Source organism: Mercenaria mercenaria, chromosome 15 (genome assembly GCF_021730395.1).
Source record: "Mercenaria mercenaria strain notata chromosome 15, MADL_Memer_1, whole genome shotgun sequence".
Taxonomy (NCBI): Eukaryota; Metazoa; Mollusca; class Bivalvia; order Venerida; family Veneridae; genus Mercenaria; species Mercenaria mercenaria.
Window position 1 is genome coordinate 61848486 of NC_069375.1, and position 17909 is coordinate 61866394.

The following is a 17909-nucleotide window of genomic DNA, read 5'->3' on the forward strand; positions in this document are numbered from 1 at the left end:
CAAAGTTCAAGTTTTAAATCGTATTTGTGAATAAGGGCGTGAAAATGTAGAGTAACTGTATTCAAAACTTACAATTGGAAACGTCGAAAAAGGTTTCGAATGCAAGTTAGTTAATAATTTGTTATTTATAAGGAGTTAGGTATTTTCGAAATGTTGAGCTACATACTTTATAAAATACTCACAACGGGCACTAAAAGTAACAGTATTATGTTTCTTTTCAATACAAAATTAAATGTATTTCTAAAATTCTTCAGGCAAATTAAGGTTAATCATTTTATTAATTTGGGCAACAAAGATAAGGAATTTATGAACTGCTAATATCTAACAATAGTCAATTTTGAAAGTTTTGGCGGAATATATTTAAGTGCACACATTCATTACAGAAAGTTTCAAACAAATATACGACACGTACAGAATCAGATAACTCTCAAGAATAAAAGTAAGGCCGTGGTATTTGCGTCATTATGACGACATCAGAAAGAAACAACTATGTTTTACATGGACTTAATAGTTGAATATATTGAAATGCCTAAGTATACAGCTGAACATCGGGATAGATTAGAAATGCCTTAGAATATCTCGATCGGCTTTTATAGATAACCAGATTTAAAGAACGAGCTCCACATAACGGTGCATAATACGCTCATTTGCGCAAGCGAAATACTGCAACATGGCAAATAGAATAGTTTTAAGAAATGCATATGTATGGAATGCAGGATGCGGATGAGGAATTCAAGATAAGTGTATCAGCAAGTGAGCTGAAAGAGGAAAGATACAGGGATTAAGAGGAGGGGACAGGAAAACTGTCTGTGAACAGGAAACTTAAAAGAATTTGGTAGAGGGCTTGTCGTCAATTATTTTGTAATTTGGTCAGTAGTTTTAGAAGATGCTTAAGTTTCCCATATAGTGATGCTTAAGTTTCCTATATAGTCATATGAAAAATCTAGCCCAATTCCTAGACAGTCATGTGTTTTACTAATTCAACATGAATTGGAGGAATTGGTAGTGGGTCGACCACGGAACACTGCAATGTATTCTAATAGCAATATAGCCCTGACCCTTGCTGCCACTAGAATACTCAAACGGAATTGGTATAAGATCAAAAAGACACATTGCTGTAATCGAGCCAACAATGTCAGATGAATAGATTTTAGTTTTTTTTTTTAATTTAGCCATACAGGGTTTGTATTTAGCCATACAGGGAAAACAAACTCTGCACCCCAACCCCGCCTGAAGGTCATTCAATTTTTGAACGAAAAACAAAATGGTTGAAAGGACTTAAGTTAAGGGTCATGCAAAAAACACTTATGAAATGATATTCAAATCGAGTAAGAAGATTAAGAGGAGATTTTAAAAGGTCACATAGAGTCAAAACTAGCCACGCCATCTCGCGACCATTTTTTTTTTAATGAAACATGTTTAAAACCGTGGAATAATCTACAAAGAGCAATGATTATAGCGGCATAAGTTAAGAAGATACTGTTAAATTTTGAATCTGTTCATAAAACGTTAACCTGAACTTTTACAGAATTTGATACATTTGACCTTAACCTTAAAGGCAGCTTGCCCTTATCAGTCTGTGAAAATTTTTTTTGTTGGATTTAACGTGTCGCATCGACACATGATAGGTCATATGGCGACATTCCAGCTTTAATGGTGCAGGAAGACCCCAGGTGCCCCTCCGTGAATTATTTCATTACGAGCGGGCACCTGGGTAGAACCACCGACCTTCCGTAAGCCAGCTGGATGGCTTCCTCACATGAAGAATCCAACGCCCCGAACGAGGCTCGAACCCACATCGATGAGGGGCAAGTGATTTGAATTCAGCGACCTTAACCACGGAGGCACCCTGTGAAAACTGATAAAGAAAAGGTGCAGTAGTTAAAAAGAAGTAGCTAAATTAGGACGTTTGCTTTAAGACTTTAATTTGAATGCCAATTCCAGAGAGAGAATAGTAGCCCTCCTTACCTCCTTATTCTTCAAACCGTCGAGCTAAGAAATAGAAATTATGACGCGCTCAAACATTTTGAGAATATTATAATTTTTCAAATAAAACTGCAACAATGGAAGGCTTCTATAATGCAAAGACTAAATTCCGCTCTTCATGTAGATCTGGGGCCACTATCTCGAAGGTACCTTAAGTCCTGAGATGTTCGTAAAGGGTTCGTAAGGTATTCGTAGCAGATTTTTCCTCTATCTCGAAAGCCTCGTTATTTGCGAAAATTCGTAAATGCCTTCGTAAGTTGTGAATGAAAAATCCACCCCTTAACGTTCTCGTATCTTATAAAAACTTACAGTGTTCGATCTATCTGAAGATGAACCAGTTCGTTTCTAATTGTACCATGCTGACATTGCGGAAATATATTTATTGAAGTTGTCTTTCCATTAGATCGTGTCAAGGAACATGAATTTATTTCGTATAGATGGATACATTTAGTGCTTTTAATCTGTTTTTAAAGATGAAAACGCACAGGTTTTGTGCCCCCACAACAGAGTGGAGGGCGCATATAGATTTGGTATTGTGCGTCCTGTCGTCCGTCAGTCCGTGCCCGCGAAATGATGGTTAAGTGACTTCATAACGGTACTTTCTCTTTGATGTCATTCATTCCGTCCTGTTTATGTGACCGTTTTCTTTTTATGTGACTGATAGAACAATAGAGAGAACAATGGGGGTGTCACATAAATACCGTTTCGTTAGAATGTCCGTTCGTCCGTCCGTAGGTCTGTCCGTCGGAATTTTGTGACGCACCTAGCTCTAAAAGTATTCGATATAAGTAGATAAAATCTTGCATGAGTCTTTATCATGATATGAAACTGCGCATCTTCTACTTTTCGCCTGGTTCTGCCCCCCCCCCCCATCCCTCCCCCACACCCCCACCTCCCCCATTTCCATAGTTACGGCCTCTTAAAATAGTAAAAAAATTTCACCTTATGATGCTCCTCGTTCAAAAAGAAATTAGATAGATTGATTAAACCTCGCATGAGTCTTTATCATGATATGAACTTGCACTCCTCCTGTTTTTTTCGTCTGGTTCATCCCCCTATTTTCAGAATTAAGGCCTGTGAAATAGTAACAAATTCACATTTTCACCTTGTACCGCTCGCTCAGAAAGTGTTTCATATAAATGGATGCAACTTTGCATGAGTCTATATCACGATCCGAGATTGCGCACCTCCTATTTTTTCGTCTGTCTCCAGCCCCTAATTCTAAAGTTATGACCCCTGAGAGAGTCAAAAATGCACACTCTCACCTTATGACGCACCTAGTTAAAAAGTATTTCATAGAAATTGATGAAAACTTGGCTTTTACCACAGTTACTGCTGTTTATATTCACTGGTAGTTCATAAAATGGTGTTGAAGAAACGCAAACGTTAAAAAGCTTTAGAGCAGTACGAAACACGTTGCGTTTATATCACAAATATACATGTAGTTAAAATTTCCTAGAATTACTGGAATCTTAGACATTTAGCCCGTGAACTGTAATAACTAGTGAGATTGAATTTTGTTTTCGTCCATGTTTTCTGAACTGACCAATTATGATATGAACTACAGTGTGCAAGACTACACACTTATGTCCGATCAATATGAACTTATTTTGACCGTAAATATTTCACAATGAGAAAGTAACAAGATTAAAAAGACAGGCTGAAACGTTTACATAGATTCAAGATATTACATTAATTTTTTAATTGAACGCTACACGCAGATCCCCGCTCAGCTAGCATAATACACAGAACACACAAGATCTCAAAGCAGGTTCGAATAACTGGCGAGGTGTTCTTGTTCTCCGTGATTGTTGGCTAAAGACACTATATCTAATGTCATTCATTCTCCACCTATGACTTATGAGGAGTAGATGCCAAGCATTTGTGGAGAATAATTCAAGGCTTGTAAGGAACCCAGGGACACTAATGCTGTTAATAACTGACTAATTTTATCACAGAAAAAGGCGTGAAACTCTACTTTCTGATCAAAATTTTAACATTGTTTATTGCAAACTCCAACAGTGTCTTTGCCTTATCGGTACAGTAGATTGTTTTGACAACACACCTGTGCAGATGTTGGGTATTTTAAGGCAGATTCGATACAGCTGAAAAGATGTTTAGTAAAAAAGTTCTTTGAATACAATTATGCCTCCGTGGCCGAGTGGTTACGGTCGTTGACTTCAAATCACTTGCCCCTCATCGATGTGGGTTCGAGCCTCACTCGGGGCGTTGGATTCTTCATGTGAGGAAGCCATCCAGCTGGCTTACGGAAGGTCGGTGGTTCTTCCCAGGTGCCCGCTCGTGATGAAATAATTCACGGAGGGGCACCTGGGGTCTTCTTCCACCATCAAAGCTGGAAAGTTGCCATATGACCTATAATTGTGTCGGTGCGACGTTAAACCTAACCAAAAAAAAAAAGATTACAATTATGCATTACATTTGTTCATCGAATACCCTAGTCTAAAGTAATATCATACTATCCTTGCAAAACCTGTTATATTTGACCAAAATAAGATTGAGCATAAAGCTAATTGGCATCTCTACCATTTTAAAAGTCTTCGCTAAATAAATATAAGACAATTGTTTTATTTTGTTATTAATATTTCATTACGGAAAAAGTCTGACGAAATGTAAATCCTTTTTAGTAGAGCAACAGACAGCTTGTGGGTTATTAGATACACATGCAGTTGCTCGAAAATGACGTCACTAAATGGATTATCCACGACTTACGATATCGTAACTAACTAACAATACCTTAAGTTACGAGCGCTTTACGAAGGTGTTAATATAAGAGGTGTTTGGAGATAACGCTACCTTAGTCTTACCTTAGGTTTATCGTAAATCATACCTTGACTTACGATACGAATAAGTTTTCGAGATAGTGGCCCCTGTATTTGATGTATGGCTTCTATCTGAATATTGCGAAATGAATAAGAATTATCGAGAAATCCTGTTACGGGTTCGAAAACACTTACATATATGGTTGGAGCAGCTTTGAAATACACAGGTACATGAAAAGTAAATATGTCAAATATATAACATAAAATAAATAAAAACTGATAAAAGGTAAAGTAAAAGTAAAGTAAATAACATTCTTACTTTTCCGAATGCTGGAACTGCGCCATCAATTTTAGTGAATAGGTTACAACTTTGCATTAGTCTGATGGTTTGAGATAGGTCAAGCTCATTTAAAGTTGAACGTGGAATGCCATCTCCGCACATATAGAGTTTCATCAACATCCATTTTCCACCCGTTTCTTCAGTTTGTGTAGCTCTAGGCAGCCCATCTCCAGATCTTATTGGTGTTGTAATCTGGAAGTTCCAAAGACATTTCTGAGATCCATTCTTAAAATTATCAAGAAGTCGCTCCATTAACATTTTGCAAAGGTAATGTGTGCATTGCCAAACTTTCCGCCCTTTCGTGTGCGTCTTGAAGTGCTCAACCTCATTTTCCTTTAGGCATTGGTAAAATATTTTCAGGTGTTCCTTTTCGTCATCGGGGAGGTCGGATATAAATATTTCAAACGTTTCATTGACAGCAGAATGTAATACTTCCGCGATCTTATTAATTGCCAAAATAGCTTTCATCCAATTTTGCACTTCCCTTTTCTTAAATGTGTCGATAGGCATGACTATTCTGATGTCTCGATATGTTTTGCGTTAAGAGATTTCCCTTTGTAGAAGTCTATCTGAAAATTATTAGAGGAAATTCAAGTTTTATTTTCATGTTTTCTTTATTCCATTATATTGGAATGTAAAATGTTTTCTTTTTTTTTTACATTATATGAGGCAAAAATAATACCTTAACATATAATTTGTTTGTTTGTTTTGGGTTTAACGCCGTTTTTCAACAGTATTTCAGTCATGTAACGGCGGACAGTTAACCTAACCAGTGTTCCTTGATTCTGTACCAGAACAAACCTGTTCTCCGCAAGTAACTGCCAACTTCCCCACATGAATCAGAGGTGGAGGACTAATGATTTCAGACACAATGTCGTTTATCAAATAGTCACGGAGAACATACGCCCCGCCCGAGGATCGAACTCACAACCACGCGGTCTGTAAACCGACGCTCTACCTACTGAGCTAAGCGGACAGTCTCCTTAATATATAAGGTTGTAATTTCCGTTCATTATATATATTCTCGTTTAGCTGCTGGAAAGAGGTGTGACGGGGTTGCGCATTTCATTAGTCTAAAGAACAGACTAAATCAAACTGATTTTGCTATTACTTTGCTTGATTGCGTCCTCATGTGTTTGCATGCCTGCGTGCGCGGGCGCGTGTGTGTTTGCGTCATCGTGCCAAAAGAGAAGTCTGTGATATCATTTCTATCATGAGCTAGAAGATTTTTTAAGGAGTTTCAGTACATGTAATTCTAATATGCCTAACTCATCACAACGATAATATGTTTGCATCACGTCGAAGTGATATTTAGCGCAAAATATGCATCTAGAAATAGCGAGTTTAAATGTACTCAAAACTTTAACTAAATAGCATGTTTAAAATTAAATTTAACATTGCACATCTGCAAGAATTCATTTATACTAAACCATAGTTGGTTATTCACTTTCCGGAATAATTTGTCATCATTTCCGCCCAGACTGAAGTCTGGCACAAAACCATTTCAGGTCCTGGCATGTATAAAAAGGAGTGTGACCACCTACTATTTGGCGCCATGCATGCGCTATACAGGAACAATTATATCATCACATATGATCTAAATTTTGCAATAAAAGACAAAAAATCGAAATAATTTATAGCAAAAGCGAGTTTGAATACTTTTTATACACTCGGGTCATTAATATACGTCGTGACCTTGAACTTTGACAAACAAATCTGGACGAACGCACGCATGTACAGACGCACGCACAGACGTACGCACACACAGACGGACGGACACACAGATGGACGCACACACTCATATACACGGAACAGTCATGTGGACGACTATGACTTCGCTTCCGCAAGCTGGCTCGACAAAAATGATTCATTGAGGAGAGGACCTTAAAATAACGCGTGGGACCATAATTGATGATCCATAAAGCGGCTCATGAGAAGCAGTTAAAAATTTATATTTTATGCTCAAATTTGAATTTATGTGTCAGAGGACCTTACATTGCAATGATGCCACGGACAAAAGTTGACTCCTTCAAGCGCGTCATGATATAAACTTGTTTTAAACATTTTCCTTGCCTTAAAAAGAACCGAGTGTCCAATTCTGAAAAAAATTTGGAAAGTGACCTTACAATGATGCTACAGAGCAATTCTGATGAAGAATCAGAACCATTTAGCGAAGAAGATTGTTTAAAATTAATTTCTATTTTTAGCTCCAGTGGCCGCTTAATGACTGATATAGACCTCGTATGGTGTAATTTTGACCAGTATTTCCAGGAGAAGATCTTTACGCAAACTTCGGACGATGGTTAAATGACGACAAACACTAGACCATCTACCTTTCAAATAGCTTAATCTGACTCTATGAATTAGTGAACTAAAATTGCCAAGTCAAAAAGAGCATAACTTTGTGAAAATGCAAAATAGTGTTCTGAAATCTGTCCAGAGCATGTCCGGTCATCTCAGTGAAGAAGTTTGTGAAGTTTCAATTCGTTCTCACGAGTGGTTAGTGAGATGCTAGTTTACAATCAACATGTAAGTTCTATTGTCCCTAGATAACTTATATGTCAGTCTTATTCACAGATTAATAGAGTGACATATGTAAGAAGGTCTTCCAAGGAACATTGCTGTAAAAATATTTTGAAGTCGGACAAACGGTTTTTAAGATTTTTTTTCAAAATTGCCATACAGAGCTGACAGAAAACTAAATAAAGTCCCTACCGGTGGCAATGTTTCCCGTTGCCTTTTGATATATTGACCTCTGAGCAAGAGATTCTGGTGACTCTTACATAATTATATCCCGAAATAAATATAGCTTGGATATGTTATTTGGTAAAGGACTTGATAAAACAAAGGGAATTTACGAGGACTGCGCTTGACAGTACGCATTTTCGATAAATACTCTCCATTTATTCTTAATTCGGCCCCGATGGTAAGCATGATATAGTTGCAATGTCCGTCCGTGCGTCCGCTCAATTCTTGACCGGACTGTATATTGGGTTTTCAATGGTTAAAATTTGGGGTCAACTTTTAAATCTTCCTGGATTTTTTGAAAGTGGGTTTATTTTGTTCTATGAACCTTCTACTTTAAAAAAAGTATCATCCTCAAATTTTCATGTCAATATTTTGGCGGCCATCTTGAATTAAATATGGCCGCCATGGAATTCAATGATATAACCAATGAGAACTATACATCTTGGTCAACTGTAGGTGTATAAGAACCCTAAGAGTATTAAAATGTTTCTAAAGCACTGCCCTTCCCTTTTCAAATACATTAGGTAAATTAACTAATTTGCATATTAATGTATATTAATGAGTATGTATGAATATTACCAATTTTTGCAAAAAAATGACATATATTAAAGTTATACAAATTATTTCTTGGTAAGTTGCAGTCAGTGAAGAACTCAAATTGTACCAAATAAAAGGTAAGACACTGTGATGATATTTTATCTGTTTAAGGTGATATCTAGCAGATACCAGGCTTGAGTTTAATCATAAATGGGTGGGATAAGAAATTAACTCCTGAACACAAGAATCCATTGTGTCATCTTATCTTGATCAATTTAAGCTATATAAGAACCTAACGAGTTCTAAAATGTTCCTAAACTATTGTCCTTCTCTTTCCAGTTGCTTTATGTAAATTAAATAGTTAGTGTATTCATGAATATTAATGAGTATGTTAAAAATATGACAAAATTTCGCAAAAATATGGACATATATTGCAGTTATACAAATTATTTCTTGGTACATTTTAGTCAGTGAAGTAGTCAAATGGTTCAAAATGAAAGCTAAAACACTGTTCTCTTGATATTTTATCTGTTTAAGATGATATCTAGTAGATACCAGGCTTGAGTTCAATCATAAGTGGATAGGGTAAGAAATTGACCAACACGAAAATTCATTGTGTCATCTTATCTTGGTCAATTTCAGGTGAATAAGAACCCAACGTGTATCAAAATGTTCCTTAATCTTTGTCCTTCCATTTCCAGCTTTATATAAATTAACTAATTAGCACATTTATGAATATTAATGAGTATGTAAAAAATATGACCAAATTTTGCAAAAACATGGACATATTTTAAAATTATACAAATTATTTCTTGGTAAGTTTTTGTCAGTGAAGTATTCGAATGGTAACAAATGAAAGGTAAGACACTGTGCTCTTGATATTTTATCTGTTTAAGGTCATATCTAGTAGATACCAGGCTTGAGTTCAATCATAAGTGGGTGGGGTAAGAAATTGACCAACAAGAAAATCCATTGTGTCATCATATCTTGGTCGATTTTAGTTATATAAGAACCCAAAGAGTATCAAAATGTTCCTAAACCAATGCCCTTTCCTTTCCAGTTATTTTATGTAATTTTATGTAAATTAACTAATAAGCATATTTATGTTCATATTAATAAGAATGTAAACATATGACCAAATTTCGCTAAAAATTGGGCATGTATGAAAGTAATACAAATTATTTCTTGGTAAGTTTTAGCCAGTGAAGGTGTCAAATGGTATCAAATAAAATGGTCCACTGCCATTTATAATCCTGCTCAAAAGTAGTTGAGAAATATAGCCACACACACACATATATATATATATATCAAATTATTCCTTGGTCTAAGACAGATATAATATGTATGTATGAGACCGCGACTGGATCCGAAAATGACGTCATCAATATGGCGACTGATTACGAAAGTAATACTGCTAAACAATGTCGGAAAAAATCAGTAACATTGCTTATAACATTGCACATGTTGATGAAGTAACTTTTTTTTATTGACATAATTCTATGTCTCCCCATTTATTTCTATAGTCCAGCTTAACGCATTATGCCCATCAGAAAAAAAAGTACCAGTTTCAATAATTTTAAAATTAGTTAAATATTGAAAACATTCTGCTATTGATATTAAATAATCAATCACAAATGTATCTCTGAAAGTGAATTGCCCACCCTTCCATTTAATATGAAAAAAAAATGTTATTTCTACATACATCAATTAGCCAAAGGCCATGTGTATTGGTCTTTTTGTCTAATGACTTTCTATTTAAGGGTATAGACAGATTTTCAAGAATTGTAAATTTGTCAAGATCGGTTACAATTTCGGGGCTAATGTCAAACCATTCATTAAAATAATGATCAGTTTGAGCAAAATCACTTACATCGGCAGTTTTTACGTTAATATCACCAGCGAGCCTTACATATTTATACTCACTACACATTAAAGTTATTTCATTTTCGAGGTTGTTAAGATCATCCTCATCTAAAAATCTAGAACTTTCAGGCTGTAAATAAATTGTTCCAATAACGGCGTTTTCTAGATAATTAGTAAATGACTTATCAATAGAAATCCAAAGTACGTATTCAGAATTATCATCTAAAATTTTAACAAATGGTGCTATTTTTTCATGGACACATATACCAATGCTTCCCGATTTTCTCTTATACAACTGAGATCTGTGTTTAGCCAAAAAATCAATTTCAACAATATCCGACTGGTCAGTGTTAGTTTCTGATACACAAACTATATCATAATCTTTAATGAAACTCAGAAATTTAGGATAAAGTAATCTACGTTTTAACCCCCGTACATTTAATGTTTCTCACTGTCCTGGTAGTTTCCCCCCTAATATCCTAATGGGTTTGTGAATTCTGAATGGATCGTCCGTTTTGAGGCATAGCTATATATATATGGTGTCGTCAGATGTTCAACGACGCCGAACGCAGCTACGTGCATGATGATCTCGTTGTGGTCTCGGCGAACGGGATTCTTTGCGGATTGATCGTTGGATGAGATCCAATGAAAATGATTCCTGGGAACCGTTTGACCGCACAGAACAATTTGATTTACTACGCGCCGTAGTATCTGAAGTCACCTGCCGTGACGGATTATCTTGCGGATTACTGCGCGCAGGTGACTCATGCTTTGAAATGTCATTTTTGTCGATATAAGATGACAGGTCATTATGACCCAGCCGATTTCCCTGCATAATATGGCCTCATTCTGGGAACGCATTGCGCACTACCCGTCCGTCCTGAATAAATTTTGAATGTCTGAACTGTCTCTAAACGCTGCAATAATGGGTCTGTTAGAATCCCGGCTAGATTTGCCAAGACGGTGAGCTCTTTCCATTACAACCGAGGTTTTAATCTCTAATGTGGTTTGCAGAAAAGTACTAACACTAAAACAGTCCTCACCTTTGGCCTCTTTAAAACCTCCAATTATAAGATTTTTCCTCCTAGCTCTGGTTTCTGAATCGATGGATTTGTATTCCAGTAAAGTCATTCTATTGTTTTGTATGTTCACTTCCTTTTCTATATTTTTAACTTTATCTTGCATGTGTAACACTGGTCAAAGTTAATTTCAATTTCGGTAATTTTCGACAAATGACAGACGCAAACAGCACAACTATTTTATCATCAACTGACACTTGTTTAAATTCATCCATGTATATTCCACTCCCGCTTGTGCCACCCGAACCTTTCCCTGTGACGCTTTTTACTATTTCCAGTTTTTGACCACTCGCTGATACCTTCACTTTCACTGAACACGAGGACGCCATTGGCCGCATTGTCCACTGCCACGTCACCAAGTATCGAATATTTATTCATGGACATGATTTCCAAATTTGAGAGTCTGTTAATCCTTTCAAATGTAAGGTAACACATTTAGAATTTTAAAAAAGCTTTTCAACTGTTTTTAGAAAAAAAGATGACAGAGTATAACGAAATAAAAACTCCAGTGACCAACAGATTGAAAAATGTCTGCCATCACACCTTGAACGGAACCGTAAACAAAACCACAAGTAATTCATTTGTCTAAACATCCAAAAAGGGTGCGAGATTACGATGACTAAATCTTTTATTAACGACATGCCAATTTGCACAAACAAGTCTTCCACAAATGGAAATACTTTGTGCATTGATGACGGTAGATTAATATGATTGCTAAAGCATTTAAAAACCAAATTATAATCATGAATGGATGTCAAAAATAAAACTGTTAAATAATAAACATGGTTAAACATGACGTGCAAATTTTTTTTGTAGACGCAAGTATGTTTGGGTAGATATCTTGAATAGTCAATGTAAAAATAAACACCCACAATCAACAAGATTAACATTAGCCTACGGCAGTAGCAGGCATATATAAATATAGTAACTATTAGCATCAGCAACCTAGATACGCAAAAAAACTCAATAAGAAATGTTAACTTTTCAACATCCGTTTACTTGCATTGTTTTCGGATCAACAACTTGTGAAGTGTATGATAAAGTTATAATCTAAACAAAGTTCTTAACTATAGAATACTATACATAGTTGTTTGACTACATGATTAATAGCTTTTAAGATAAAGGCAATAAATAGTCATTTCAGTGGATGGTAGTGGCGGTACCTTTCGATTAGTAAATGATCTCTTGTCATTTTTAATAGATACTTTACAAGTGAAAGACGTACTGCCATGCAATGCAGTGAATAAATATCCCAACCCAAGCATGACCTCATGATTTGTTATACATATATTAATTCATATCCGTTCATGTTTTACCTCTAGACATAGAAAAAGTGCATAATTCCATAGATGATTTTAGGGCCTCTTATTAGTCAATGGTCAGTGATTTGAGAAGCAGGAGATGTAAAGATAAACAATAAAATGCCCTTGGCCATTTGTGTCATTTTCTTATTTGAAATATTATTTTGGTTTGTTGGGTTTTACGTCACACCGACACTATTATGGGCCATAAGGTAACTTTTCAGCTTTTCGTCGTGGAGGAAGGCCTCATGTGCTCCTCCGGGCATTATTCAATCACTAGCAAACACCTGGGTAGAATATATATTATTCTACCCCGCCCCACTCCCCTCACCTCCGAGTGAGTTTCGAACAACAAGTGAGAGGCAAGTAATTTAAAGTCAGCAAACTTGACCATCCGACCCCAGAGGCACCTTTTCTATAAAGAAATTTAACAACAGACTGACCATTAAAATGATTAAATAAGTTAAAAAACTACTAATTGAAACAGAAAAATACTTCTACTACACATATATCGTCACCTCAACGCAACAAAGTCGTGTCTTATTATAAATTTATAATAAGATACGACTTTGTTGCGTTGAGGTGACTATATGTGTCTCAAATAAAGTATGCAAGAAATGTCTAGAAATACAAGAAAACAATTTGAGGTCCATTAAATGCAGGACTGTATCATCCCCACTGCATGTATCATGGACAGATTACTTTCTCAAGGGGGGGAGGGGGGTGATCACGCGACTTTTGTTTATGATCACATTGCGTCCATCTTAATGGCTGCCCCCATGTACTAGAAGGTTTTTTTTTTGTATTTTTCTGCAATTTCTCATTACATTTGAATATATTTTACCGACCATGTTCCAGCCAACAACTTTCCGGTTCCAACGATGTATTATGTTGCTATGTGAGTGTTGCTGTTTTTCCATTTACCTTGCAGAGATTTTCGAAGCGGTGATTTTTCTCTTGAAAAAGTGTGGTCACATTGAAACCCAAATTCTAAAAAATACATTATATGCATTTTAACGGGTTTGTTGTTGGTAGGAATCGACTGAAAATGCACCGCAATCATGTAGTTTGCTTTACATGCGACTGGTAAATGTTTATGCCTGTTTTCTACAATGTTCTATGGATTCATGTCTGAATGGTCACATTATGTCATGGTCACATTGTGTCCATTAAATTTAGTAAATGGTATATATAGCAAGTAATTCCAATCTTCTACATAATAATTAGTATTTTCAAGTATTTTAGTGTTGCAATTCATTAAAGGAATAAACGTACTTAATATGTAATCCAGAAGCACTTTCGAGCTTGTCACATGAAGGCTAAAAGAAATAAAGTCAATTTTTCCCCAAGATAAAGTGTCATTTTCAATTTTCTAAAGCTAGTTCCTGTTTTTACATCATTCTGGACCTAAACTTGACATTTCATACCATTTTCAAGGAGACTTTTTGCATTTATAGAAAAGTAAATGAGCCATATTACACTGATTCCACGTAAGAGTGTTAAAATTGCCTAATTTTGTGTTGCTAAACCTATTGTACGTTGAATTTAGAATCTTTTGGAATAATTCTCAAACTGTTTTCATTCATGAAAATTCAGCATCCTTGGCACATAATTTTTATTGTCTGTGCATTCAAATATATATTGTCACCAAAGCATAAATTAGATACGCTACCTTCATCTGTTAAATTACTACGAAGTGAAACAAATGTGAAAATCTGATCTTTATTAGTAATGTCCATCTATTACAGACAACATTTATGATATGATTTTAAAGTTTGATAAACAGTATTTTACTATAACAAAAGCCACATACTAGTACATTATTGAATGATTGATGCATGATTTCACATTCAGCAATCAATTTTTTTCTACTTTCCCTTACGTGAGCAGAAGAACACCGATCCCTTACATGAAATGTTGTATTTTTGCGTACTTGGAATTTAAAAGGAAGAAGAATTTAGATGGGTGAAACCAGATACGTGATGAACAGATACGTTACAGAGATTTTAAATTCAGAATGTCACATGATTCTGCGTTTTAGAAATGCATAAGTGATAGAATTAATATCATATAATCACAAAAGGTATGTAATAAATGTTTCAGAAAAGAGGAGAAAAACTCAAACAAATTGTTACAATCTAAGTCTGATCTTCGTGAGACCTCGTAAAACATAGTGTAGTCACAGATGCCGATTAGCCTATATACCAAATGAGAGATCTTAGACATCATGTATGGCTGTAAATGCACAAATTGACACCATTTATAAGGTTCTTAAAATAATCAGATACGTTAACATCAGATTTTATATCGAAATCTGCAACCAAAGCTTTGTATAAATCAGTCGTTGTGGCAATTAATTTTTATCTTTAGCGGTCATGAATTGTTTCGTTTTTAATTATTAACACTTTTATGCAGTAAGTAAAGTTGTTTTAAATAGTGTCAGATACGTTACAAAATACCTCAGGTATTGATGCGTGCATTCGTAGTGCACATATTCACATCAGGTATGACTGAATTTGAACTGTGATATTGATGTTTAAGAAGCTACTTGTGTTTAGGATCCAGAATTTACGTTACTATACTAAATGCTAGGCTGTCAAACTTATCTAACTTGATGTAGGCTTTAATTTTATTTCTTCCTTTAACACAAGAACTTTGTAAACATACGCTTAACTAGAAATGAAAAAGTAAGGCATGCATCCATTAAGGAATCTAAATATAACAAATAAAATGTTTTATTTCATTTATAGATAAAACGCAAAATCAACGCCCTATTATAAAAAGAGCTTGATAATAACGTATGTAGTTTTGGAATTTTCAATACCATTAAATGAATACGCTTTAAAATGTAGTTTCAACTAGCATCGTGTGCCTATGTAGGTTTTAACCTCATACAGTTTTTGTACTTTCAATACTACAAATTGTATTAAACTAGAAAAAAATACTTTTGACCAATTTGAAAGATTATAAAAGTGATAGTTGTTGTAAGATTTTGCTGATGCATTTATATTTATCAAATTCTAAAATTGCCTGTACAACTAAGAGATGTCGTTTTCGTGTAAACTTCACTTTTCTGGCATTTTTTGCCTCTATTCAGTGACTATCTGATAGTAATTCCATCACTTTTGCATCCATAAAGCAGAGAACACATTCCAAATTTAAAATATCGGTAACGTATCTGGTTTCAATGTCTAAATCCTTCTTCCTTTTCTATTTCGTTTAGTTAAAAATTCCGTTTGTGAAATGCGTATGGGTATTTCTCCAGTTTCTGTAAGGGAAAATAAAAAATCGATTGCTGACTGTGAAATCATTCAGGCATCATTCAGTAATGTATATGCATTTTGTTATCATAAGATACGGTTTATCAAAATTTAAAATCAAATCATATCATAAATGCTGTTTGTTATGGGCCATAGTAATACTTTATTTTCAAACTTCTATAGACTTAAATATCTTTACACAATGTCTTATAAAGATAAGATTTTAACATTTGTTTAACTTTCTAGTAATTTAACAAATGAAGGTAACGTATATGATTAATGCTTTGGCGACAATACATATTTGAATGCACGGACAATAAAACAGTATATATCAATAAATGGGGTGTATTTTAACCATCGCTCAAGTCTTAAAAAGTGAAGTTAGAAGAAAATATCACTTAAATATTGCAGTGACTGAAAAATAAGAAATACTTGTTAAACTTTACAATTGATGGCACAGTGATTTCACTATTTTCAGCACAATTATGCTTATTAGCTTGATAATTATGTAATGCACTGAATTCTTTATTACTAATTTTGGTAAGTCATGCATTCAGACAACTAAAAAAATAATACCAAGAGATTCATAATACAATATACAAGTTACAATGTACAAGTTTAGTCAAGATTGTTGAGCAACACAAAAAAGAAAATTTTACACTCTTATGTGGAATAAGTTTACTTGTCTATACAAAGCATCCCTGAAAATGCTACAAATGTTAAGTATAGGTCCACAATGATGTAAAACAGGAACTAGCTTACAGAAAAATAATTAGAGAAAAAGGATTTTTTCTTTCAGCCGTTATGTGACAAGCTCGAAAGTGCTTCTGGATTACATATTAAGTACGTTTATTCCTTTAATGAATTGCAACACTAAAACACTTAAAAAGACTCACTATTATGTAGAAGATTGGAATTACTTGCTAAATACACCATTTACTAAATTTAATGGACACAATGTGACCATGACACAATGTGACCATTCAGACATGAATCCATAGAACATTGTAGAATACGGGTATTAACATTTACAAGTCGCATGAGAAGCAAACTACATGATTGCAGTGCATTTTCAGTCGATTCCTACCAACAACAAACCTGTTAAATTGCATAAAATGTATTTTTTGGAATTAGGGACTCAATGTGACCACACATTTTCAAGAGAAAAATCACCGCTTCGAAAATCTCCGCAAGGTAAATGGGAAAACGGCAACACTCACGTAGCAACAAGATACATCGTTGAAACAGGAAAGATGTTGGCTGGAACATGGTCGGTAAAATATATTCAAATGTAATGAGAAATTGCAGAAAAATACAAAAAACCTTCCAGTACATGGGGACAGCCATTAAGGTGGACACAATGTGATCATAAACAAAAGTCACGTGATCACCCGCCCTGTTTCTCATTACTTGAAATAAATATGCACAGGATTAAGATTGACAAACTGTGTTCTCTTAACAATTTACAATCGACAAACTTGTTTGTTTCCCTTGATTGAAGAGGGCCTAGGAATCTGTATACTCATAAGCGTAAGCTGATCTGAACTGAAATTCTACAGCTGCCAAGTGTTTTTAATATCTGTAAAAATATATTTTTGATAACATTTTATGTTTTAATTGGTTTAAATAGAGAAAAGTAAGGACTTCAGAAGAATTTGGTAAATATGACATAGCAGCTTGATAGGCAGAATGTTTCAATAACAAAGCATTGTGACAAAGTTACAGACTCGACAAAAATGTTATCTTAAATTTGTAACTTCGTAGCACGACTTTTGGTTTAAAGCTAGCTGACTGGTCTTGTGCGTGGCAGGGCAGCATTTGTTTCCAAGTAATATTCAACATCCCTTGATAACGGGAAATGTTATTGAGAGGGCATAAGAAGAAAAATGTTACAGATTGGTCTGCAGTGTGACCTTGACCTTTCAAATAGTGGTCAGGATTTTATGCATGACTCATCATTACATTGTAAACAGCTTTTGTGCCAAGAAAAAGTATCACACTTTAGATAATCTTTG

The 17909-nt window shown here is 34.9% G+C and overlaps 1 protein-coding gene across 2 annotated transcripts in view; it reads right to left on the reverse strand.

The window, feature by feature from the left end:
• The window catches only part of LOC123525238 (uncharacterized), a 74964-nt gene that overhangs the window by 29786 nt on the left and 27269 nt on the right, over positions 1–17909 (reverse strand). For both annotated transcript variants that reach the window (XM_053525405.1, XM_053525406.1), the window contains exon 3: positions 5086–5675. In XM_053525405.1, coding sequence (XP_053381380.1) covers positions 5086–5616 — 531 coding nt within the window. In that variant the 5' untranslated portion in view covers positions 5617–5675. The remainder of the gene's footprint in view (positions 1–5085; positions 5676–17909) is intronic.